Genomic DNA, 25,562 nt, shown 5'->3' with positions numbered 1-25,562 from the left:
GATTATATAGTTTAAAACTGCTGCCTCATAAAAGTTTCCTCTAAACCATATCTTTCCAATCCTCATGGGCATTTGATTAAATACTTCCTTGAAAGGTTGCTCATTCAATTGTTAGGCAGTATTAATTTTTAAAACTTTTTTTTGTGGTACAGAGATGAATTTTGGCTCCTCAGAGGTAATTTCATGAACTTTAATTTCATACCTTAAGTCATCTCTGTGATAGCTTCCCACGTTTTTGATGGAGGCTACTATTTTCCTACTGATCATTTAGATCAAAGCTCTTTATTTCTCAAACAACACTCTCATGACCTCTAGTTTTAAGAAAAGGCCTACTTATTTTTACTTAAATGTCACCATTTAAGTAAAATGACTGACTACTTAAATAATTATCTGTAAAATTGTAGTGATTTGCAGCTCAAGAAATACGTGTTAGGGACCTGCGCAGGCTCAGTCAGTTAAGTGACTGACTCTTGATTTCAGCTGGTGATCTCAGGGTTGTGAGATGGAGCCCCATGTAAGTAAGACTCTGCACTAGCGAAGAGCCTGCTTAAGATTCTATCTCTCCCTCTCCCTTTGCACTCCCTCTGCCCTCTTGCACTCTTTCTCTCTCTAAAAGAAAGAAAGAAATACATACTATTACTCACTTGTTACTACTTGTATTACACAGGACAGCTGAAATTAATCCAAGAGAATACCACAGCTTTCAGGCTGGAAGTTCTCTGCTCAGAGTAGTCAAAAAGTCTTGCTTGGAAAAACTTGACACATTTCTAAATGGATTTTTTTTTTTCCAGGTTACTCTTTATGTGCCTTGTTTTTTTTTTCTTTTTAACATTCCCTCCATTTCTCATGCTGTCTTTGAACAGTGCTTGGGCTGGTTTCTTGTTTTAACTTGACTCCTTAATTTTGAAATAAGCTTGGAGAAAAGTTGCTAGAATAGTATGAAGAATTCCAGTATATTCTTTACCCAGATTTCCCAAACATTATCTATAGATTATCAATTATTTATCATATCTGCTTTCTTTCTTTCTTCCTTCCCTCTCTCTCACACACAGGTATATAACCTGAGAGTTCATAAACAAAATGTCTCATCATCATCATCATAAACAAAATCTCTCATCATCATCATCTCATCAGTAAAACACTCTGCTGTGTATTTCTTAAAACGCAAAACATACTCTTACATGACCACAATATAACCAGTCAAATCAGGAAATTAGAATTCATACAATACTAGCACCTAATGTATAGACACCAGTCAAATTTCACCAATCGAGGGGTGCCTGGGTGGCTCAGTGGGCTAAGCATCTCCCTTCAGCTCAGGTCATGGTCTCAGGGTCCTGGGATGGAGCCCCACTTTGGGCTATCTGCTCAGCAGGGAGCTTGCTTCCCCCCCTCTCTCTGGCTGCCCCCCTGCCTCCTTGGGATCTCTCTCTGTGTCAAATAAATAAATAAAATCTTAAAAACAAATCACCAATCGAGCCAGTAATGTTCTTTCTGGAAAACACAAAACAAAAACAGTGACAATAGCAACAACAAAGAATTTGACCCAGAAGCACATATTGTGTTGAACTGTTTAATTGGATTGTTTGCTACTTAGTGGTCTCTATGCTGAAACTATTCCTTAGTCCCTCTTTTTCATTCACAATTTTGATGTTTTTAAGGATTGCCAGTCAACTATTTGTAGAATATTCCTCATTTTCAGTTTGCCTAGTATTTCCTCATGATTGCATTGATGTGCATTTTGGGCAGAAATAACACAGAAGTGATGCTGTGTCCCTCTTGGCACACCGCAGCAGGACATACATGGTGGCTGTTTATTTGCCCATTTTTAGTGATAGTACTTTGGTTGAGGTGGTGTGTGCCAGGTTTCTCCACAGGAAAGTTGCTATTTTTTTCTCACAATAAGTAATAAATACATCACGATGAGATACTTTGAGGCTAGGTAGCTATCTGATTTCCCTCCTATTTGTTTTGTCATCTGTTGATGAGTCTTGCCTGAATCAATTCTTACTATAGGTTTTTCAAACGGTAATTTTCCAACTTCACATTCCTCCTGCATTCACTATTCAGCATTATAAAAGTCCTCTGTTCTTTACTATTTATTTTTTGAGTAATTCTTGGTAAATAGCCACTTTCCTGAGCCCCCTAAATGTGCATCCTTTCTGAGGTCCCCACATAACCTCACAATCCAGCAACTAAAATTCTAACTCCTAGCAACTGGAGGCTTCCAGGCTCTTCTTTACTGGGGCCACTCTGGTTGGTGAGTGCCTGAGTAAAGCCTTTAATGTGCGAAGCTGGAAAGTGATTCCTGTCTGTGCGGGAACTGGACTAGTCAAGAGCAACTGAACTTCTAGCTTAGGGGTCCTCAGTCTTGGGTACGTACTGGGAGCTCCTGGAGAGTTCCATAATTCACTAATGCCTGGACTCTTGCCCATCAACCAGGTAACTCCAATACAGAGTCAAGGTTGGGAGCCAGCATATTGGTGGAGTGGTGAGGCAGGGAGTTTTCTGGTCAGTCTATGCTGACTCAGTGGTAGTGGGAATTTAGACATTGGTGGAAATTCTAGCCAACAGGGAAAAGAAACTAAGTTATCAGCTTCCTGAAAGAGAGTGAGAGACAGAGAGGAAGAGCGAGAAGGAAGAGGAGGAAGCAGAAGAAGGAGAGAAGAGAAAGGAAGACAGAGAGGAGAGAGAAGAATGTGACAAAATATAGACAATGGATAAAGCTAGATAAAAGATATATGAGAATTCTTGCAACTTTTCCATAAGTTAGGAATTGCATCAAAATATTCAACAAGAAGAGTGCCTGGGTGGCTCAGTCAATTAAGCATTCAACTCTTGATTTTAGCTCAGGTCATGATCTTGGGATCATGAGATCCAACCCCATGTCAGGCTCCTTGCTCAGCAGGAGTCCGCTGGAGACTCTCCCTCTGCCCCCTCCCTACTTGTGTGCTCTCTCTCTCTAAAGTAAATAAATAAAATAAAATCATAAAAAAATATTCAGTAAGAAAGACCAGGGTCATTGTAAACATAAGCCCATGGTTCCTCTTGACCTCACAAAAACCACAGAAAAAAATAACAAGGGACTGAATCCTTTATTTACCCTCCACCTTTAATATGGGGTTTTGAGTAGAGGAGGTGAGGTGGAGAAGGAGCTATAGTCTCAGTCACTCAGAGCCAACCTGACTTTAGAGACTCCTCGGGGATGAGGGATGACAGACCCAAGGGACAGAATGTTGAGGAAGTTGGGGGTCATCTCTCCCCCTCAGCACTGAGCCCCTTCCTCCTGCAGTGTGTCATTAGGTCATCAGGAAACTGCAGTCACAAAGCTCATGAGCTGGAAGGCCTCGAGGTAACAAGTCTCATACCCCAGGTATGAATGTTTTAAAACATTTCCCCAGAAGTATTGGCCTGAGCTCTCTGTCTCATATATGTATAATGTAAATTAATCCCTTTTAACCATAGAAACATCATTCCCAATAGGTTGATATAAGTAGAGTTCCTCTCTCTAGACAGTTGGGGAGGAAACACTCAGTGGCACTGGGAAAAGCTCAGAGGTGGATAGTGTGAGCCCAAGGAGAAAATGGCCCTTGAGGGGATCATAGAAACTTGACCACAGCCCCACAAGGGCAGAGCAGGTGTTTGTCCCAGTTCCTGTTCTAACCTAATGTCAAGCACACAGTTGGTGCTCAGTACGTGCATGATCACTAAATGCTGAAGTCAGGAGATGGAAAGAAAAATAAGATGAATGAAGGGAGGCCAACAAGAACAAGAAATTCAAGGGAGGAGGAAGGAAAGCAGAGGTGCCTGGGACCTGCACTGGGCCATGAGCTGGGCAAAGGGAGTCACAGGGAGATTTTGGCTCAGAACCTAGGGGTAGCTGCCCAGCTGGCTTGAACCTGTCAGGGTAGACCTGAGATTAAAGCTGCAGTGTAAACTAAGGGTTGGTGTCTGAAACCCAGCCAGAGAGGGATTTTTTTTAAAGATTTTATTTATTTATTAGACAGAACACAAGTAGGCAGAGAGGCAGGCAGAGAGAGAGGAGGAAGCAGGCTCCCTGCCGAGCAGAATGCTCGATGCGGGGCTTGATCCCAGGACCCTGAGATCATGACCCGAGCTGAAGGCAGAGGCTTAACCCTCTGAGCCATCCAGGTGCCCCTGGTTATTGTTTTAAATCTGGAGGTTGGGGTTGAATGAATTTGTTTGGGAGCCTTGGAGTAATACAGAATATTGGAATAGAAATGCCAGCCTTGACAAGGTGAAGAGAAAAGTGGTCTGTGCCTGTTGTTTCACATTTCTTTTTTTTTTTAAGATTTTATTTATTTATTTGACAGACAGAGATCACAAGTAGGCTGAGAGGCAGAGAGAGAGAGAGAGAGGGAGGAAGTAGGCGCCCTGCTGAGCAGAGAGCCCGATGCGGGGCTCAATCCCACAACCCTGGGATCATGACCTGAGCCGAAGGCAGAGGCTTAACCCACTGAGCCACCCAGGTGCCCCTGTTTCACATTTCTATCTACATCTCATCTTTATCTACATGTTTCCTCATGCTGTAGAAGGCAATCTCTGTACCTCAGGCAACTGCCAAATGGCATCAACCATGCTTTAGGATCAAAAGGAACGCCTCCATTTCCCTTGAATGGTGGGACCACAGAGATACTCAACAGTGAGCACACACAGTCTTCTGGCTTCAGGTGAGCCTAGTTTTTTCCATTATCATAAACTTTGAAAAACCTCTTTGATTTAAGGACAGCAAGTCCCTCTACTCACACATCACGGGGCCCAGAAGTGACCTCAAGTACTGAACACATCCAGGACAGAGAGCAGGAGCTGAAGGTGAACACTGGAGATGTTGCATCATCTTAGAATGGAGCCTCCAGAATTCTCCAGAAGAAGTGACAGTAAAGATAAGGGGCTCAGTATCTAGCATATACCTCCTAAGTCCAGGAACTAGGGCTATGATATTCAGTCAATGCTTGGTCCCTCAAGCAGTGATAAACAATTTACTGAGGCCGGATCCCTGGTTTCTAAAGGGTTAAGATTTCTCTAAACACTTTGGGATCACCAGAGAAAGAGTCCCTACCAGAGCACATGAACAATGAGCAAGGTAATTCATAAAATGGCATTGTGACTTTAAATCTCAAAGGAGAAGGTGCTACACAGATTCTCGAGCTTAGAAAACAGAATTACCCCCCAGAAGCCCAGAACAGCCACTGCCAATGCATCCTTCCCTTTCAACCGTGGTTGCAAATTGCAGCCTGACTGCTCAGAGGATTTGTGTCTATACCCTGCTCTGTCCATGTGAACCTTCTTGACATGCCCTGGGCTCCAGAGCTAAGGACTGCCCCACTCCACCTTGGCCTTGACCTGTTTGCAGAGCCCAATTCTCCCTGACTGGCCCGTTAGGCTCTTGACCCCTAGTGAGCTGAGTGTTGAGAATGAGACACTTGATGGGATAAACAAAGGTCATCTGATAGCAGAGGCACGGGTGAGAAGAGCAAGGACTGCATTTGATGTTGCCTTTTGGGCAACTGGATCCTCAAATACCCTCTGTATGTCTTACACTGAACCATTAGAGACACCTCACAGCTTCCTCTCCTGGACCAAAGGCTCAAAGGAAGGAGATGGCAACAGGAAGCGAGTTAAATTTTATTTAATCTGATGTCTTGAGCTTTGTCCTTTATAAACACAGCCTCTCCCTTTACTACCAATCCCACATGTGGCTTGCTGCCTCTGCCTCACAGGGAGGGTTGAGCAAAAAATGCCCTAAGAAAGGAAAATCAGGAGCCCCATTTATGGTCAGCATGGGCAAGGGAGGGTTTGGAGGGCTTTCCCACTGCATGCAAGCCACTTCCCCAGCTGGCATCCCCTTAGGTAATCTGGAGCATCAGACTTCTCAGAGAGTGGTCCAGCCTTGAATCCAGATTTTGTCAGAAAACATGTGGTCCCATCAGTGTTTTCAAAGCTTGAAAGGCTGAATTGCTTCCCTCAGCATGGAAGAGCTTTTATGGAATAGGTGACACCCCCAGGCCTGCAATGTCGTGGCCTGGGTCATGGGAAGGGGCACAGATAGGGGACATCGGAGAGCCCAAGCAGAGGGGAATTTCTGTATTTGAGAATAAGAAGAAGGCTGAGCAGAGAGTAACCTGAGTATTTGAAATGAGGAGACAGTATCAGACTCCAACTTGCAGGGTGGCAAGAAGCCAAGAAAGAGTCCCCTGCCCAAACAAGAGGGCAGCCAGAGAGAGGCATCTCAGGGTAGCAGTGCTGGAGCCCGAGAGGGCCACTGGTGCAGCCCTGAAGCCTGCAGGAGTTTTGTCCTGAGGCTCCACCTTGCCTCCAGAGGACTCCAAGCAGGGTCCCCGAGCAGCTGGGATGATGTCCGGAATCCAGCCTGTCGTGTTTTCCACCAATTCCTGCAGCACAAGGAAAATGGGAGAAAATGGGTAAAGACAGAATTCTTCCCCACTCATTTCCTTTCTTCAGCCCTTACTTGCTGATTCCCCAGTCTTTGCAGCCTCATAAACTAGCTGGGAGACCACCCTCCCCACACCACTCCACAGTCTGGAGCAGCACCAGCGCATCTTTCTGCTCCCCAGCCCCTCCTTCCTGACCCAGTGTTCCCACCTTTGTCATTCACCGACTTCCTCCCTTCTTTTCATGGCTTAGCCCAGTACCATCCCCAGAGGGTGCTGTCTCCAGGGACACTCACATCAATGGTCTTTATTATCACCATCTGCTGGGCCTCCTTGCAGGCTTTCTCAGCCTTCTTGATGTTCTCTGGGGTCCACTCAACATTGTTCATGGCCATCATGCCCTCCATAGGGCTGCCGTGGGCAGGGGAACACACGATGGGTTAGGGTCAACTTAAAGCTTTGACAAAATACCTTCATGTTTGTTAGCATCATTTCCATGTTGGCATAAGCCGGAAGGAATGCCTCACAATTCAATAGGACAACCATGAATTTCGAAGATGGAGAGATAGCAAAATTCACAGATGAGCAGTTTCTTTTAAAGTGAAAAAGTGAAACTTCTGACTCTTTAAAGAAGTGGTTCTTAATCTGGGAGCCTTGAAGTCTAAGAAGGTGGATTGAGTGATTCAGGGAACATGTAAAGGCCCTGAAATTGTATGTAGAATGGGTGTGTTTGCACAGATATGCATTTTCTTGGGAAAGGAGTTTCAGGGCTTTCATCAAATCTCAGAGACAACCCTCACCCCTAAATAATTAAGGGTCATTACTTAGTGACTTAACTAAACAGTCTTTGACTGAGTGAGATAGCACATGAGATAAAGGCAGAGAATTTGTACGTAAGTCATCTAACTCTTAGAGGTCAGTTCTTACCTGCTTTTCTGGATGACCTCATTGATATGGGGGGAAAAAACCCTATTCTGTGTTATGTCAGAGCATTGACAGGAGAGTCAGACCAAGACCCCTCCCACACACACTTGAAGTTCTTCTCTTCCGGGGTGACTCACTCTGATACTTCCTCCCCAAGCTCATGGGCCACGTGGATGATGTCAGGGTACCCCATGCAGCTGGAGATATTATTTCGGGGATAGTAGAAGAGGAAGATGAGGCACATCTCATTAATGGTGCTGGGGCCCCCCTGAGGAAGAAAAGAGAGACAGAGATGGAACACAAAGTCACAAAGCAAGCAGAGAGAGGGGGACAAGGCATGTAGGAAATAGTGTAGGTGGTCATTCTACCAATGAGGCTGTTTTCATTTTCCCTTAATCTACAACCAGCTGAATGAATGTTCATCTACTTCTTACACACCGTTTCCTTTCCCCTCCTCTCCTTCCAATTGGTGGACAGTCATTGATATTATATACAAAGAAATAATACCTGCCCTGTCCTCTACATTTCCATGGCCTCTGCTCTGGTTTGAAAAGACAAGATGGTTGAGAAAATGAGAGAAGATATTGAGTTTCCTGAAAAAGTCACTCCCTTTTGATTTTCTCCAGGATTCCTCATCTCTACATGTCTAAAGCTGGATCTACTCAAATATGTCACATGTTCAATTCACCATAGGAGGGTCTTACGGTTTTTCCCTATGAATCCCCTTGTGCATCATCCCCTTTTGTGTCTTACAGTATGTATCACTTTCTACCTTGCATAGTAATAATATATATGGCTGTAGTTTCTTCCTCAATAGCATGCAACCCCTTTGGAAACCTATAAGCACTGAACCACTCTTGACACACAAAAGGGGTGGGTTTCCTTGTGACCATAACAACAACAGCTAACTCTAACTGAACATTTACTATAAGCCAGGAAATGATCTAGATGTTTTATAAAGTTTAATCAACTCTTAAAACAATTTTAAGAGTTACTATTATTAGTTCCTGTATGAATTAGGAGATTGAGGCACAAAGAGATTGAATAACTTATCTAAGATTAGAAAGCTAGTGATTGCGTTGACATTTGGAACCAGGCATGGAGACCATGAGTCCATGCTCTGGTTTATTATAGCATGCTGTCTTCCCATGGTGTTATTGGTCATTGACAGGAAAAGTAGGGAATCCTTGTACACATCCTACAATCACAGGGATGTGAGAGCATGAAAAGCCCCATGTGAGTGGATAATAATATTGGAGGGAGAAAAAGGCTTCAGTTAGAATAATCAGAGTCACTCTAGAGCCAAGGCCAGGGATGGGCTCTATTCTGAGCCCATTGTGCTTGACCATGGTGGGAAGGGAGGTACTTACAAAAGTCAAGGAGTCCCGGTCCAGCGTCTGGTAGTGACATTCCACCAGCAACTCATCTCCCTATTCAGAGTGAAACATGAAGGCTGAAAGTAAGACACAGAAAGACTGGTACAGCCTTAGAACTCTCTTGGCCAACAGTAATGGCCTCTGATCCTGCCTCCCCTCCCTCAACTCCAGTCATGCCTTCCCACAGGCTCCCACCGGTTTGATCTCTGCTCGATAAGGTAAATCTCGAGTCTCCTGCAGATTGAAGTCATAAGAGTCATCTTTGCAGATTGTTCGGAGTTGTGCTCCATTTCTAGAGGGAACAAAGCAGTGTATGAGCTCATGCTGGGGGTGGGGGACTGGTTGCACATAAAACAGAAAACTTCTTCCACAGTCTTATTCTGACCACCTCTATTCTAGGGATAGTTCCAGCTCCTCCTATCCCAACCAAGCATAACCTTATACTGAAGAATAAATAACTATCCTCAAATTTGTTCCCATGTGCAGATGGGAAAGCTTCAAGTCCATGTCTTCCCTTACCTGTATTGCACAGCCTGCAGAGCACGGCCAGCCAGGTGCGTGTGAAGCAGGTAGCCATATACCTGTATGTCAGGCACTGGGGCCCCATTCATCTGTGATGGGGAGGAGACACGTCTGGTTTGCATCTTGCCCTGTTCCTCCATTTGCCTCCCTTAATAGTTGACACCTTCCTTGTATGAATGACAGGAGCCCCTTTCATTCTTCCTGGGCCCTCCTGGACCCTCTTCCCTCCCCACCTCACAGTCCCCAAAGCCCCAACTCTTTCCTTCTCTTGCATGATTCACGTTAGTGGTTCTCCTGAGCACCAGGTTGTAGTTATTGTCCAAGTCTCAGACTCAGGGTGTATGTGTTTATGGATCCCATCACAGCCCAGATCTGTGATGGGAAACAAGGAACCTCAGGGAAGGTGTGCCTCCCAGCTTCACCTCTTCAAACTTCTCTGTCTTACACAGCCCGTAGGACAGGAAGGACTCTGCGCCCGGGGGTATGAAGTGGATGGGGAAGGTGAAGAAGCCCAGCTGGAGGACCCCCATGTCATATTTGCGCAGCTGTGCAGTGTAGTATAATCGGATGCCCGAGGAGTCATAAATGCCTGGTGCGGAATGGAACAATGACAGAGGACAAGAGAGCTGGTCACAATGTGAGAACAAGAGGAAAGCTGGGACAGGGATGTGACCAAAATGAGCCAGCGTGCAACCCACAGCAGCTTCCCAACACCTAAAAGAATCAGGAAGCTGCACCAGATTTTCCTCCATAAATGCTTAAGATACTTACCAGGAAGGTTGTGAAAATTGCTGTAATGAATCTCCAGTCGGATCCACTGTGGGTCTAAGGGGGTGCCAATAGAGACACCCACATCATCTGGAAACTGGTAACTCTGTTGGATGAAAGCAGATCTGGCAGCAAACAGGGCTGGATGCTAAGTGCAGGGGCTGGGACCCATGTTTTCTGGCCCTCATCCCAGACCTCCTCTGTCTCCTGGTCTGCCATCAATCCAGCAATCCCAGTCATCTGACAACATGCACCCCACCACCTTAGCCACCTAGTTCCCTCATCACGGGACTCACTGTGCCCCCGACAGCCCAGCCCACGATGACCTGTGAGCAGAGGGAGAAGGCAGGGTCAGCTCCATAGCAGTCACTGATACCCGTGGGGAGAACACTGGCATTGCCACAAGCATACACCAGGATGTGATGCACCATCGTCTCATTGTGCACGAGCAGCTTGGGCTCAAACTGGGTGAGAGAAGGGGGCAGATCATGGTCAAGATTTTCTGTCAAGTCCTATTCCCCCCATCTTCTTTCCCCCAAATAAATCTATACCCATTTCCCACTTCTGTGTCTCTTTCTTTTCTATTTGTTCTCTGTTTTTCTTCCCCAATGCATCACTTACCCCCACTTTGTTTGACTTCTCTCTCAGCCCTCACCCTTTTAAACTCTTCCCCTGAGTGCACAACATACTAAATCTAGCCAAGAATTTCCCCAAGACTTCTGACTTTCCCTTAATAACCTCACCAGTCCACTATATCTGAGCACATGACTTGTTGGATTCTCCTCTAAAGAAAAAAATGGCTCCCACACATTTGCTAGTTTTTGTAAGATCAAAATTAGAAATAACTCAACTGTGAAATCAGGTGACCATGTTGGAGTTCCCTCTGGTCAGATTTCACTAACCTGACAGCCCTTGGCCCTGTCCCCCGAGCCTGAACTTCCTCCTGGACAATGAGCACAATTCTAGGTCCAAGGTGGGGATTATACTTTGCTCTCTGGAAACACTAATTGATGACCTTTATCAAAATCTCTGCTGTATTGTGGGGCTCATATAGAACAGTGCTGGGAGTTATAGTTTTGGGCTCAGGAAAGCATGAAACTACTTCTCTTCAGCTTCTTCTCAGCAATTTTCTAAACACCATCCCTTCAGAGTTGACTGTGCCCACTGCACTGCTCAACTGCCTTAGCAGTGTCTGGTTCACTGTACCTTGAAGATGTGATGCTTCTTGCTAACGATGGGGAGAGGGAGGAAGGTACAGGCATACGTGGTGTCATCCTCTGGGATGAGGAACTGGAGAAGGACACATAAAGGCTGAGCTGGGTTGGAAATGAGGCTCTTAGGGAAGACAGGGGAGGGACAGAACAGCTTGGTGGTCCTCAGGGAATTATAGGAAGTCACACTAACCTCAATTCAAGGAACGTACTAAGTACTAGGTGCAAAAGGAGGATCTAAATTGAGTGGGAAGATGGGAAGGAGGCTTGGAGGTGGCTGGATGGGTAGAGGACTCTTACATCAGTGAGCTCCAAGTCATGGATGATGGTATCCTCAGGGACATCAAGGTCGTCAGGATGGACTATTTGTAGCAGGAAGATGGACTTGATAAAAGTACGGTCCCGATCCAGCTTCAGAGTGTCATCCAGGCCATAGGTGGCCAACACCCTTATGGTGTCACTCTGGAGGTGTCATAGGCATCGAGGTGCTACTGCCCATGAATAGCACTTCGCAAACACCCACACCCAAGGACTGACACAAACCACTTGCTCACATCTACACAGTGGAGTGCAAAGAGCTTCTGACTGGGGGTCAGAACTGGTCAGGTTCTAGTTCTACCTCAGGGGCCAACTTGCTAGAAATATTGAGCAAGTCACATTCCCTCTAGATGCCTGTGTCCACATCTGAGAAATGACACTCTAAAGTTCAGTGAAATCAAGGAAGGTTCTTGGAGAGGGGAGCCAGGGAGGTTGGGGTGGGTGCCTAATCTATGGGGGAATCACTCTGCAGAGGGCTTGTGGATTTGGAGAGGGGCACAACTGGGGCAGTGCCTGGAAACATGGAGAGGGACAGAACCCCTAGGAACTGTGACCATGTTCTAGATTGGGGTTGACTCCACATCCCTAAAAGGAAAAGCTGCTTATAGTTGAATGCTTCTCCCCCGCTTACTGTTTTACCGTAATATCTTGGTCGTGAGGATCACAGGAGCGGAAGGGCCTAGAGAAGCGCATGGTGGTGTAGACGGCGTCTTCCATCAGCCCCTGCAACTCAGCATCCTGGCTCCCGTCCTCCTCTAGGGTGTCTTCATCCACCAGGTGCTGATCCTGGGATCCAGTGAATATCAAAGAGTAAGAACAGAAAGCCCCAATTATCATGACTTTGGAGAAGCTGAATTAGCTATCTACTAAATTAGCAGAATCTGGTCCTTTATTTCATAGCTTGCTCTTGGAACAGAGCATGACATAGGATGGATTCCTGGGGCAGAGAGGATACACAGTGTCTGATGGGGTTTCACCACTTGACCTTGATTTACTTTTCCTGTTCCAAATCTCAAGTCAATAAATCCTAGTGTTCCTGCGTCTCCAGCCCTTGACAGCTCCTTACGCTCTAAACTCTCTTGCTATTTATCCTCTCTTGGGGCTCATAACATTGACACTTACCCATTTAAATGCAGTTCCTGTGGGTGAGATTGGGAGAAGTGGGTGAGCTGCTTTTTCATCTGTAAAATGGGGTAGTAGTCATGTACCTCATAGTGAGGTTGTGAGGTTTAACATGGGAAGATTTGGGAACAATGCCTGGTTGATCAAGAGTACGTAACAATGTTAAGCTATTATTACTGTAGTTGCTGCTGTGGAGATTAGACCACTGCATGTTGTTGCCCACCTGACTGAGTTTAACAGAAATTAGAGCTGAAGACTTGGTCTCAGGTAACATTGACTCTCCCCTATTGACCTGTAGTTAGTGGTGTAGGACTCTTTCAGTCCAGTGGTTCCACTCCTTAGCATCTTAGGGCCATGCAGTCCAGTAGACCTAGTTTGAAACTCTCCAATGGACCATTTCTGTAAGGAGAGATCAGTAGTCAGCTGGTGTTCTGGGCATGTGCCTGGATAAGTTTGGAAAATGTGGATCCTTCCTGGACCCAGAGATATCCTCAACCCAGCAAGAGACCTTCATACTCAGAAGGGAATCACCCTCAGACTTACCGAGAAATAGACGTTGCCATCAGGCAGGACTCCTCCAACAACCAGATCACTCCCTACTCTGGTGTAGCGATTTGCGACACCCAGGCCCACCCAGCCAGTTGTCCGGACCTGCAGCTCAAAAGTGATGATCTCTGCCTCAAGGTCAAAGTCCCAGCTCAGGAAAATGACATTGGAAGGGTCTAGGAACCTGGAATAACGCAGGCGAGATGTGGGGCCAAGGCGTTTGCCTTGGGAGGAGGCCACCAGGGCCATAAGTAGGAGAAGCCTGAAGAGCAGGGCACAGGTCATGGCTCCTGGGGTCTGGAGCATCTCTCCTACAGACAGACACTCAAGAAGTATGGGTTTATATGTGCCTCTACCTGTGGCAGGCACCGTGCCATGGGGGAGGGACAGACTGGGGCTCTTCTGATCTGATTATCCTCTGGATTCAGAGTGGTGCCACTTACATAACTCTGGAGGTGTGGGGTGCCCAGTGAGGGTGCAGAGCAGAGTGCTCTTGTCCCAGAGCAGGGACTTGACATGAAATTCTCAGGAGAAGGTCCTTAGACTCTTCCACCCCAACCCATGACAGGGTCCTCCCTGGGTTTAGTTTTTCCCTGCTGTTCTTTCCTTGTCTCTTTTTCTCTCTCTTTATTTCCTTGTCTCTATTTCTCTCTCTCTCCCTTTCTGCACCCCACATTCCCAAATCCTTGGATGTCCTTACGGAGCACTCTGCTCTCTGGCACCTGCCCCAGGCCCCAGTTTTTATGGGCATTTTCTATATCTGGAACTGGGGCATAGCTGGGGATGAGGGCGAGACTGACGACATGCAGCAGAGGAAGGAGAGAAGTTTCTGAGGGGGTGTTCGGGGAAGGCTATGATTTCCATCTCCCGGAGGAGTCTTTGCTACTAATCCCTGGAAGGACACATAGAGGTGAAGGAGCCATAATCAGCTTTCCAGATGGGCAAGTCTGGGTCAGCCCTGAGTTTCTGCATATTCCTGGGGAGCGGCAAGGAGGAGGAGGAGGGTGGGGAGGGGAAGAAGAGGGAGAGAATGGGAGATAAATGTAAACTGGCCCTTGGGATCATTGGTGCTCTACCTTTCCCTCCATGAATTGCCTGCCAGAGAAGTCACATTTAGTGATTCTCACTCCACTGGGGGCTTGGCCCAGGGTCCCCACCGACAAGTGCTTTGGTTTTCAAACCATAAAAGCACAGAAGGAATGTTGGAATATTAGAACACCAGAGTGAAAAGGAATTTAGGTTCACCTAATTTTTAGATGAGGCAAAGGAAATACCAAGCGGTATTGATCCCCCATGCAGTCAGAGGTGGAATTAACACTGGCACACAGGGGATCTGCCCCCAGACCAGCGCTCTTTCCATTATTTGCTTAGGTTACAGACATCCAAAGGGTGCCCAGCTACCAGAAGTGCTTTCCTGCCACGGCTTGCCCTGGTAGAGGGAGTTGTTATCTGCTGACTGCTTCTTAGGGAGGGGACACACATCTCATTGTATGCCTGGCGTTTTTTTTTTGTTTTTTTGTTTTTTTAAGATTTCATTTATTTATTTGACAGAGAGAGATATCACAAGTAGGCAGAGAGGCAGGCAGAGAGAGAGGGGGAAGCAGGCTCCCTGCGAAGCAGAGAGCCCAATGTGGGGCTTGATCCCAGGACCCTGAGATCATGACCTGAGCCAAAGGCAGAGGCTTAACCCACGGAGCCACCCGGGCACGGCCTGGTGTTTTTTCTATCCAGTTTCTGACATAGCTGAGCCAAAGCTGGAAATCACTTCACTGACCCCAGTGTCTTTTCTCCAACAGACAATGGAGAGGCTCTGAAAAGTTAACAAGGACATGTGCCCAGGAGGCATCCCCCAGCCCAGAAACCGGACCACACATCACAGAGGCACTCAGCTCCAACCGTGGTGGACAGGGCCTGGAGCATCTGTTTATGCTTCCACCCAGGGCATGCATACTCTTTTCATTTTCTACTGAGTTCATCAAAGCTGGTAAGGACCCAGCTGAGGTTGTTGGCTGCTCCTGTGAGCACCTGAGTAGGAACTGGGGTGCAGTGGGAGGAAAAAACCTATCTCCCAAGGCAGCAACAATAATGCCAACTCTGGGCATGGGAGCAGGGAGGTTGGCCCAGGATGGGAGCAGGGAGGTTGGCCCAGGATGGGAGCAGGGCCAGGACAAGAGGAGGAGCTGGGGAGGCACTGACCTTGAGGAGCAGGAATCCAGAGAGGAGATAACAGGCGTGTCAGAGACACTCTGATCCCAATCGCATTTGGGGATTAAGGCAAAGAGAGGGAGCGACAGAGAGACAGGTCAGCTAGCCCTGTAAACCAAGATGGGGCCAGAATCCCTTATCCTGAAATCTGTCTACCTGCCAGAGTGCCTGCCTGAGGGAGGGAGCTGGGAGCCAGTGCCTACTGCTTCAGGGTTTCTGCTCCTGGGCTCCCTCTGGCCACCCACTGGGCTTTTCTCTCCCTGTTCACCTCTCCCCCAGCCAGTTATGATTTGCTCTCCTCTTCCAGTGCCTGTCCCTGATCCCCAGAGTCACTCTCTCCACAGTAACCTCAGACTGCGATGCACCGTGGCTTGCCAGGTGAGGACGCCTCTGTGTGGGCACATACACATTTCTAGTGTTCAAGATGTGTGATTTGGGCAATGCTTCCCAGAGTATCATCCCCCGCCCTCTCTGGAGAGAAGAGGTTGGGAAGAGGTAAGAGAGCAAAAGCCAAAAGAGAAGCAGCACATGTTACTTGGAATGCTGGGAGATGGACATTTTGTGCACGATTAGATTATGCACATTTGAAGTCGCCTGATATGAAAATATTAAACAAATCCACTTTCTACCCAAAATTGTACATAATGAAAATGAGCATCTTAAAAAAAAAAAATCCAGAACCACAGAGATTGCAAAGCTATGAAGACAACTGTATTATGTTGTCAGCACGCAGCATCAATAACTGTTACTCTTTGCTAGAGCCACATGAGCCGTATTGTGGTAAGTATTTATATGTCAGCAGATTAACAAAAATATTGCATCTGGGAGGCGCAAAGCCCCAGGACGTCAGGCCACAGCTGTTCCCCGATGTGTCAGCTCCCCAGAGTGATGGGTCCGTGATCTCACCTGGCTCCATCTGGCTCCCTTCTTCCCTCATCAAGGGCCCCGTAAGGCTCAGACTCCACACTGGGAGCACCAATGTGAATACAGTGCGATCCCAGGTCTTGAAATAGTAAAGTCTGGTTGCTAGACCCCTATGTGTCCCCATGTTTTTGCCTGTCAAATGCTGAGGGTGAAGACAAGGTCTTTTTTTTTTTTTTAAAGACTTTATTTATTTTAGAGAGAGAGAGAGGGAACATGAGTGGGAAGGACAGAGGGAGAGGGAGAGAGAACCTCAAGCAGACTCCCCGATGAGCGAGGACCCTGATGCAGGGCTCCATCCCAGGACCCTGAGGTCATGACCTGAGCTGAGACCAAGTTAACTGACGGCACCACCCAGGTACCCTGAGAGGGTTTTTTGTTTTTTTTTTAATCTAATATCCCAGATCACTGGTTTCCAAACTTTCTGGAAAACGATTCCTCTTGCCAATGTTAGAAAGCTATGAGAACTTGTGATTTTCATCTCAGCTGATGACTAAGAGAGAGATAAAGGGAGGTAAATCCTGCCATAAATTCTGTCATATGTAAATTGAACTGGCAATTTACCACTGACGTGACAGAAGTCAACTCACTAAGGACTTCGTCTGTGCCAAACTGTATTCCAAGAACTTTTTTGTGTACGGATCTATTGACTCCTATGAAATCACTCTCATTATTATCTTCATCTCAAGATGGGTAAACTGAGTCCGAAGTCCAGAGCACTAGGTAGCACCAGCACTGCGCCTTGTTGGGAAAATGTAACCAAAAATCAGAACTCTTTTCAACTCAGGAAACCTCTCCCCGGAAGTAGAAAAGAAAGAAAGAAGTCTTATTATTGAATAAGCATTAAATCAGAATGTGATATGTATACATCCCAGGCATTTGGTTAGGATAGTGCAAAGACAGGCAGAAATCCCAGCCTTCTGTATGGGCCATCAGACTCAACCCATTACATACACATTCTCGAGATAAGTGACAACCAGTCCTCAAAACAGAGGCTGAAGAGGACATCCTGGAGTCACTTGCTAACTGGGGGTCCCATCCAGGTTTACCCGGAGGGCAAGTCATCTTGCCCTATCTCTCTGGCAGGGCACAATTTTACATCTTGGTGTGAGGCATGCGCTCTAAATTAGGTTAGTCTCACTTTGTTGTTCGTATTTCAAAGAGATTCATTGCAGGTCCTAGAGAAAAACATTTCTGGGTGACTTACATATATTTCAAAGAAAGAGAGAACTTACAATTACAAGTTTTCTAAAGTAAATGTTCTAAGAAAATGGACAGGAGGTAAGTCTCTTCCCTTATTTCCAACAGGGGTAATTAAGTCTCTTATGTTTAATTTGTTAGTTGACCTTACAGAGGAGAACACGAGAATCAGAAATGTGAGCCCACGGAGGGCTGTCTCTGTGCGTGTGTGAGGCATACGGGGAGGGCAGTCTTTACTCAATCTAGCCGCCTGCTGGCTTGCACTGAGATGTTTGAATCCCTTGTGAAGATGTGCAGTGCAGATTCTCCGGGGCACAGTGGAGAGGGTGCAGGCCACGTACCTTCAGTAAGGCACTCCGTGAAGTTGGGGAGTGTGCACCTGTCTGTGTTAGGGTCGTTGGCATGCAGGAAACAGGAAACCCCATGGGGTTTGAACCTCAGTGAGACAATGAGATAAAATATTGAGCTTCCTGGAAAAGCCCCTCCCTTTTGAGTTTCAGGCCTAGAGTGTCAGCTACTAATTGTCACCTTATAGACCCGCATCCTGTTCTTCTGGCCCTGTCCCGCTGCCTTGCTGGAGAAAGCCTGTGGGGCCAGAGAATGGGACCGCCATCCATTCTGTGGGGCTGGGTGCTCATGGCTACCATGAGTACAGGTCAGAGGCCAGGCAGAAAAAGCCAATCCATGGGTTGGGGGAGGGAAAGAGGGACAGAAAGTTTTGCTCCCAGGTCCCAGCCTTGCTAAGACCCTCCCTGGCATAGCACCCCCGCAGAAAGCACTCCTTCTGTTCCCAGGAGTCTGCTGCTGGCATTGCTCATGGGCCTCCCCCTCTTTGGGATTTGGCTGCAGATAATTATTTTCAGGAGTTACTGTTACCCTCGGGAACTTTAGCCTGGCCTGACTGTGTGTTTCAGGTGCCACGGCGAGCTTGGTGGAGCAAAGGCCCAGGTGGGTCCTGGTAGCTCGTGGACAGGCTAAAACCCTGCACTGCATCCTGAGGAATTCCCAGTACCCCTGGATGAGCTGGTACCAACAGGACCTCCAGGGGTCACTACAGGTGCTGGCCACTCTGCGGAGTCCTGGGGATGAGGAGGTTGTGTCCCGTCCTGGAGCAGATTACCGGGTCAAGCGGGTCGACAGCACAGAGCTGAGGCTGCATGTGACCAATGTGACCCAGGGCAGAAGCCTCTACTGCACCTGCAGTACACACAGTGAGAAATCCCCCCCTGACGAGTGAACACAAAGCATCCTGGGCGCCAACCACAGACCCAACCTCCTCCTTCTCCCTGACCCCCTATGCTCCCCTGTTGCCTCTTCTCTACAAGCGACTCTTCCTGCAGCTTTCCCATGCCCTTCTGGGAGTGCTCAGCCTGCCCAGCACAGCGATTTAACCACCAGTTCAACCTCTGAAGGGCTCCGTTGCAGACCTTGCTCTGCCCCTTGGAAGGTCTGGGAAAGACTTCATCTCCCCGAACCCTGGTTTCTGTGCCTGTAAGTACAGACAGTAACTCGACCCAGCTCAGAGGCTTGCTATTAGGATCAAACGGCATGACTCTCCACAGTATGCCCAGGTAACAAACGTATGTTTCTTAATACCAGCGTCAATGCCCAGAGGGGTGCTGGAAAGAAACCTGGAGAAATCCTGAGGGCTCAGAAAGGAGGAAGAGGGAGTATCTCAGAGTGTAGCCCCTCACTCACACCCCTAGAATAAACACCCACTTCTTCAGTTTGATCCCTATACTTGGTGCTCGCCACCACCTAAACGTCTCAGCCACCCCACCCCACCCCCCACCATCTCAAGCTGATCTTTTTTAAAAAGTAAGCTCTTCAGAGAGACCCTGACTTAGAGAGGACCAGGGTCTGGATCCACAGCGAGGGCTCACCAAACATTGACTCAGCAGCCACGGCTCAGAACTGGGTCTGCTACCTGAGCAAGGCCATGCATGGAGTGAGGGTGGAACAGGAAGGCTCAGCTCCCAGGGGAATGGCCCAGAAGCAGCAGGCAGGGAGAGAAGCCCAGATCCCGGGAGCCCTGCAGAGATGGACGGCCAGAAGGCGGCTGTAATGGCTCCACTCTGCTTCTAGCTAGGAGCAGCTCTCTCCCAGAGCATGTGGACCAGATGAGCAGGTAACTGGGAGGCAAGGAGAAAGGGGTGAATGAGAAGTCATTTCAAAGCTCAGTCTCTGATGAGGGTCTGGGGTTTTGTGTCCCAGAGCGGCAGGCAAGCACACTTTCCTCAGGGCTTGTGGAGAGGGAGCAATTTTGTCCACCAGGGGGCGCCATCAGCCCATAGTTCTCCGTGATCTGCTCAGACAGGGTCTGGCGTGGATGACAGGTGTGTCTTCTCTCACCGCCCCCATACCTCCACTCAGGTGTTATGGTGAACACTGCCCAGCTCTAGAAGACTACAGCAGTCATGGGGAGTAGGTCTAGAGCCTGGCCAGAGTTCTGGAGACAAATGGATACCTGTGTTGTCTCCTCCCTCCAGGAAAGGTACCGCTGAGAACGCCCTCACCGGGAAATCCTTGGTCCCAGGCCACCGAGAGGCTGTTAAATACAGAGATGGCCGGGCAGAGAGGCCTGGGCCACCTGCTCTTAAGAAATGCTGAGGTCCGCTGCTAGCAGCTCTGGAAACAACTACAGCTGAGCACACTCACCAGAGCGATGGAAGACACCATTACTCTGATGAACCCCTTGAACTTCCGTCCCTGGGAGCTCAGTGGAGACTACCCAGATGCCGTCCTGCTCACTTGGACCATGAACTATGCCTTAATACCACCGCCTAGACCCTTAATTCCTTGGTGATTAAACTAGTTTCCCTAGATTGGCAGATGTTAAGGGCCCAAACAACGCTTTTTGATTGGATTATGTTATTTTTTTAAAAGATTTTATTTATTTGACAGAGAGAGATCACAAGTAGAGAGAGAGAGAGAGAGAGAGAGGAGGAAGCAGGCTCCCTGCCTAGCAGAGAGCCCGACGTGGGACTCGATCCCCACACCCTGAGATCATGACCTGAGCTGAAGGCAGAGGCTTAACCCACTGAGCCACCCAGGCAGCCCCTGATTGGATTATGTAACTTAACCATCGTTATCCACATAGGAAATACTGGTCTCTGTGATGTAGTCTCTTGTCCACAGGCTGGTGTGAGGGATTTGGGAAGCATATTTTTTTTTTTAAGATTTTATTTATCAGACAGAGAGTCAGAGATCACAAGAAGGCAGAGAGGCAGGCAGAGAGAGAGAGAGGGAGAAGCAGGCTCCCTGCTGAGCAGAGAGCCCGACATGGGGCTCAATCCCAGGACCCTGAGATCATGACCTGAGCCAAAGGCAGAGGCTTAACCCGCTGAGCCACCCAGGTGCCCCTCTGGGAAGCATATTTAAAGCATATTTAAACTTCATTTTTTTCATCCAGTACTTTCAAGTGCCCTATTAGACAAGTACTACCAAGTTTTTTGTATTTTATTTTTGTTTTTGTTTTCATAGGAAACGGGTATGTGACACCCGGGACGACCTAGCCAGCACTCAAATACAGGAATTCTGAGTCAGACCTATGACTCTCAGTACGCCATGATGCTGCTTTGTTGAGTAATGAATGTATTGTCACTGCCACGAGGGAGGTGTGACATGGCAGGCATCTCTGTCCCTTCCAGAAAGGCAGCGCCCGTCATGTTGCAGATGTGGTCAAAGAGCACAAGGACGTCCACACGTGATGTGGTAGCAGGTCAGGTGAGCATCCTGAAAAGACACTCAGTGGCCCCACAGACGCGTCCTAGGGTTCAACAGGTCCAGATGGGAATAGACAGGATTATACTAATTACATCCAATCCTTCAGAGGGGAAAGTAACATATGTTATGATTGTGTAAATTGGATTCTGCTCTGTCGTATCGCCATAGTTTGGATTCGTTTTAAGATCATGGACTTCTAGGGCTGCCAGGTGAGTATCGTTACCTAAGACAGCCATCTCTCTGTTCTCCTTTGTCTTAGTCATCCTCTCGATTAATCAATATGTGCGTAGAATACCCACTCCGTTTTCAGTATTTTAATAAATATGGTGTGAACTTTCAAGAAATATGAGGCGTGTTTTCTCTTCACCCATCTTCTTACTTTCCATATTCCTCGGAGAGCAGAAAGCATAAGCTCAAAGTTTCACTTGTAGGATGAGTGTCTTTTTTATAATTCAGATTCCTGAGCCCTGAACAGAAACATAGCCCATATTTATGGCCCCTATGCTATCATTTCAGGCCCCTGAGCAGGAGAGCCAGCATGGGTCTAATGTGAAGGTAGGGGCTTAGATAGAGGTGGGCTTGGGAAGAGAGAGTTCATAATGGGTTAATAATTCTTAGAGCTTCAGGATCTGTGCAAGTCTTTTGAGTTTAAGCACACATCCATCCATAACACACTAATGGGGCTTGTTAAGAATAAACTGTATTAACTGGGTTTGGTAGACAATGAATCCCAACATGGATTAACAGTTAGCTAAACTGAGGAGAACGTATAGAATTCCAGAAAACTTTATAAAGTAATATAATAGCTAAGACTGTGAATTTAAACTTACTTTTCTACTTTCGTGTTTTCTCCTCCTTATATCCAATGAATTGGATTTCTGAAATTGGGGAAACACTTCAAAAACAAAGCAACCCTATCTGGCAATTGCCTAAGTGACACTACAATGTACTTATCTTGCAGTTATAGTTTTAGACCTCTACCCAAATAAATACAATGACGTTGCAAAACTTCCTTTCTGTATTTTATACCTAAGGGCCTTTCCCATGCAGGCTGGGAAAGGCACAGGTGCCTAACACCTGAAGAAGGGGAACATATATTGGTAAATTCTATCAGAATGTTCTTTTGCTCCCTATCATTGCTCTTGCTTGGAATATGTTCTTGAGGCAAACGTAGTCTGCAGTTCAAAGTTGCTATGTATGATATTCTCCAGCTAGACACCTGTGTGGAGAAAATTGTCTTTGCTTGAAATGGTAATATCAAAATATATCACTGTTTGTATTATTTGTATTTAGTGAATTTGATTTTAAAAAGTACTGTATTAGTAAATAAATGAGGTCGTCAGCAAAAAAAAAAAAAAAAAAAAGAGTGTTCTTTGGCTCTCAGATATAACCTGATTGATTGATTGATTGATTGATGTATGTGTGTATGTGTGTGTGTGCGTGTGTGTGTGTGTGGCCATGAAAATAGTTTCCATCCTAAATGAAGAAAGATAAACTCAGATGTAAAGAAATGGCAACAGATTAGCAGTAATCCTTTGCAAAGATTTAAGGGGGATCATCGTATATTGAATGCCTATTATATGCTGAATATTATGCTCCATGCCTTACACAAATTATCCTATTTACTTCCAACAATCCAGAAGAGTATTATCGGTCCCATTTTAGAGATAAACTAAAACAAGACAGGTTAAATTCCTTAATACCTGAGGACCCACAGCTCATAGCTGTGGAAGTTGGGATTACACACAAAATTAGATCCCAAACCTGTGCTCTTTCAGCACTGCTTAGCCCAAGATCATCCTTCTGTGGCTCTAGAAGTGAGATAAACTCACACTGGAGGGACAGATGGTGGAAATCAGAGTGGGGAATAGCAGTCACAAGGGAGAGTCAGCTAAACTGACAGCAAAGCATATTGAAGTGAAGGTGGAAGGGAATTCAGAGCTGATGGCCAGTAGAGGGGCAGCAGGCCTGCAAGCTATACGGAGAGCCATCAGCAGCAGGCCTCCTGGGGTCTACAGCAACATCTGGGCAGGGTTAGGCAGAGTCTTAGGCTTATAGGAGCTGGGGAATCAGATAAGGTTGTCGAGACAAAGACAGCATTAATGGAACTGGGATTAAAAGAAGGGGTGGGGGAGAAGAGGGAGCTTTACTGCAGGAATAGAACAGAAGCCCAGTCTCTAAAATTGGGCTATTTGGGTAGAAAATTATAACAGCAAGTTTGGCTTGGTGACGAGCTAAACTTCTTCTAACCAAGGATAGAGTTGGAGCCACGTCTTGGGCTGCTATTGTAGATGGGGCACTCGAGATTATAGGTGTGCCAACTAAATGGCTCAAGGTAGGAGTCAGCAAGTTTAGATGTACATTTTATAGCTGAAGCAAATCCTGCATGTGATTTACATTATTTACAATAATCTCTTAAAAACAAACCGACAGCAGACAACAAATCATAGACTGGGCAAGAGAGACACTGAGGAACATCGGTTTGATTTTAGTCAGAGTAGTTACCAGAAACCCCAACGTGAGATAATGAAGGTGCCTAGTACTGCTGAGTTTTCAAAGGACCTGGGAGCGATGACCTTGGGATTCCTTGCCAGTGTCAGGCCCTAGGCCAGCCTCTCTCATCCCCATCTTTAGCTTCCAGTGGGCAACTTGATTCTACTCTAGTTGTTATAGCTAATGGCGTCAAATCGAGGCTTTTTTAAAACCTTGATTCCCTATTGAACAGAGCTCAATTTATGGTTTCTGATATCCTCCTGTTCTTGAAGTGAATGCACATGGGAAGAATTACAAAGTCTCATCAATACAGTAGCTGGTTATTAATTTCTGTGCACAAACAGAAGCTCTTTCCTAATCTTCACCTTGCTTTTGTAAGATCCTGGCCTATCCATTCTCATTTAGTTTTTGGAATCATAGCTTTTCAGCCTGGAGAACAGTGGTTATAGGAGGTATCCCCGTACTCAATGGAAAAACACGCTCTCTAAATCCTAACATGTTATTATGATTTGAGGAAACTGATGAATGACCCCTCCCCTCCGTTTTTTTCCACATAAGTTCTGAACAAATTGAGAGAGACAAAGTAGTAAGGCAGATGGGAAGGGAAATTTTTGGCCATGTCACTTACTGAGCTGTTAGAGAATATGGCTTAGATACATGGCAACATGGGAGTCCCAAGGCTGCAACTTAAAATTAGAAGTCTCCCATCATTCAGCATACTGAGTGGTGGATTCTATCATATTTTCTACTAAAAGCATAAAGTGGAAATAAACAAAGAGGCTGTGCAGAAGAACCTTACAGGTGTCACATTCCCCACTTAGAGTGGCCTTTGTCCTTTGCTAACAGGCCTCTCAGATTTTAGTTTAACTTGTTTAAGGAAATAGATAAATGTCAAGCTATTAAACTCATCTTCCTCTCTTACTCTTAAAATGGAAACAAACAAACGATCTTATCTGGTGATGTTTTGGGGCCCTAAAGAGAATTCTTTCAAGGGTTCTCTACAAAAATGGGATCTCCAAGAATGAAACTGACAGGAAGTTCAAGTTCTTACTTGATTTATAGAACCAAAAAACACCTGACAGATTTGATAATAGTCGACCGATGGGAGTCAACATGCTAAAGTGGTATGGGCTCCTCCCTAGGTCACAAAGCTCAGTTCCTTACATTACCTGACTCAGTGCCCCTTGAATGAATTGGAACCCAGTAGCCTAAGGAATGAACCTTGTTCTAACATTGAGTCTCCTTTCCAGCCCGTACAAAGATGACCTGAGTCTATTTACTTGGTGACTTGTGCTCTAGGGACAAGAACATAATTGAATTTTTTTTTTTTTTCTGAATTGGTACTAATCTGTGGTGTTTGTGGTTGGGGAGGGAAGATTCATAATCAGTGCTATCCTCTGATCAGAGTGGGACTTAAGAAAATTGAGGGAAAATTGGATTTTTTACCAAGTCTTCCTTAGAGTAATTCAATGGGGCTCTGAAACCATCTAGAATTTCCTTCCACAGTACCTATGTGCACTGGCAGGGGTGGAAAGAGTGTATTTTTTTTCTTCAACTGGTAGAATCACTACAATATCTGTCAGGCCTGTGAAGTAAGCTTTTGTTGTAGGAAGGGCTAAAAGAGAGTTGATGGAACTTCCCCTTAGTAAATCTAAAACATCAGCACATTGCTGAGGCCAGCACTGTCAACACAGACTTGAAATATGCTGGGTGAGGATTTGTATTATAATTTCATTTGGCTCTTCAGTTGGTCATGTCATAAGAGTAGTGGAGAATGATAGTGTTTGAATATTGCGTGGTAAACTCCAATTATAGTT

At 46.3% G+C, this 25,562-nt stretch overlaps 1 protein-coding gene and 1 gene segment (V, D, J or C); one reads left to right on the top strand and one right to left on the bottom strand.

The window, feature by feature from the left end:
* Positions 1-6,170: 6,170 nt before the first annotated feature.
* Positions 6,171-13,506, bottom strand: LOC111151858 (putative DBH-like monooxygenase protein 2). The gene is made up of 13 exons (XM_022510081.1): positions 13,198-13,506; positions 12,172-12,318; positions 11,515-11,676; positions 11,210-11,293; positions 10,300-10,467; positions 10,007-10,109; positions 9,658-9,824; positions 9,233-9,324; positions 8,909-9,005; positions 8,708-8,767; positions 7,475-7,605; positions 6,710-6,824; positions 6,171-6,413 (listed from the first exon to the last, which is right to left on the bottom strand). The coding sequence occupies exons 1-13, from the start codon at positions 13,504-13,506 to the stop codon at positions 6,171-6,173; spliced, it is 1,878 nt and encodes a 625-aa protein (XP_022365789.1).
* A 4,581-nt stretch (positions 13,507-18,087) lies between these two features.
* Positions 18,088-18,763, top strand: LOC111151892. The segment is given in 2 exon segments: positions 18,088-18,181; positions 18,441-18,763. Coding segments are annotated over 2 exon segments (378 nt in total).
* Positions 18,764-25,562: the final 6,799 nt, after the last annotated feature.

Source organism: Enhydra lutris, unplaced genomic scaffold (assembly GCF_002288905.1).
Source record: "Enhydra lutris kenyoni isolate GAN:26980312 unplaced genomic scaffold, ASM228890v2 scaffoldscaffold27, whole genome shotgun sequence".
Classification (NCBI taxonomy): Eukaryota; Metazoa; Chordata; class Mammalia; order Carnivora; family Mustelidae; genus Enhydra; species Enhydra lutris.
The sequence above is the reverse complement of the archived record's forward strand: the minus strand, read 5'-3'. Positions and strand labels throughout refer to the sequence as shown.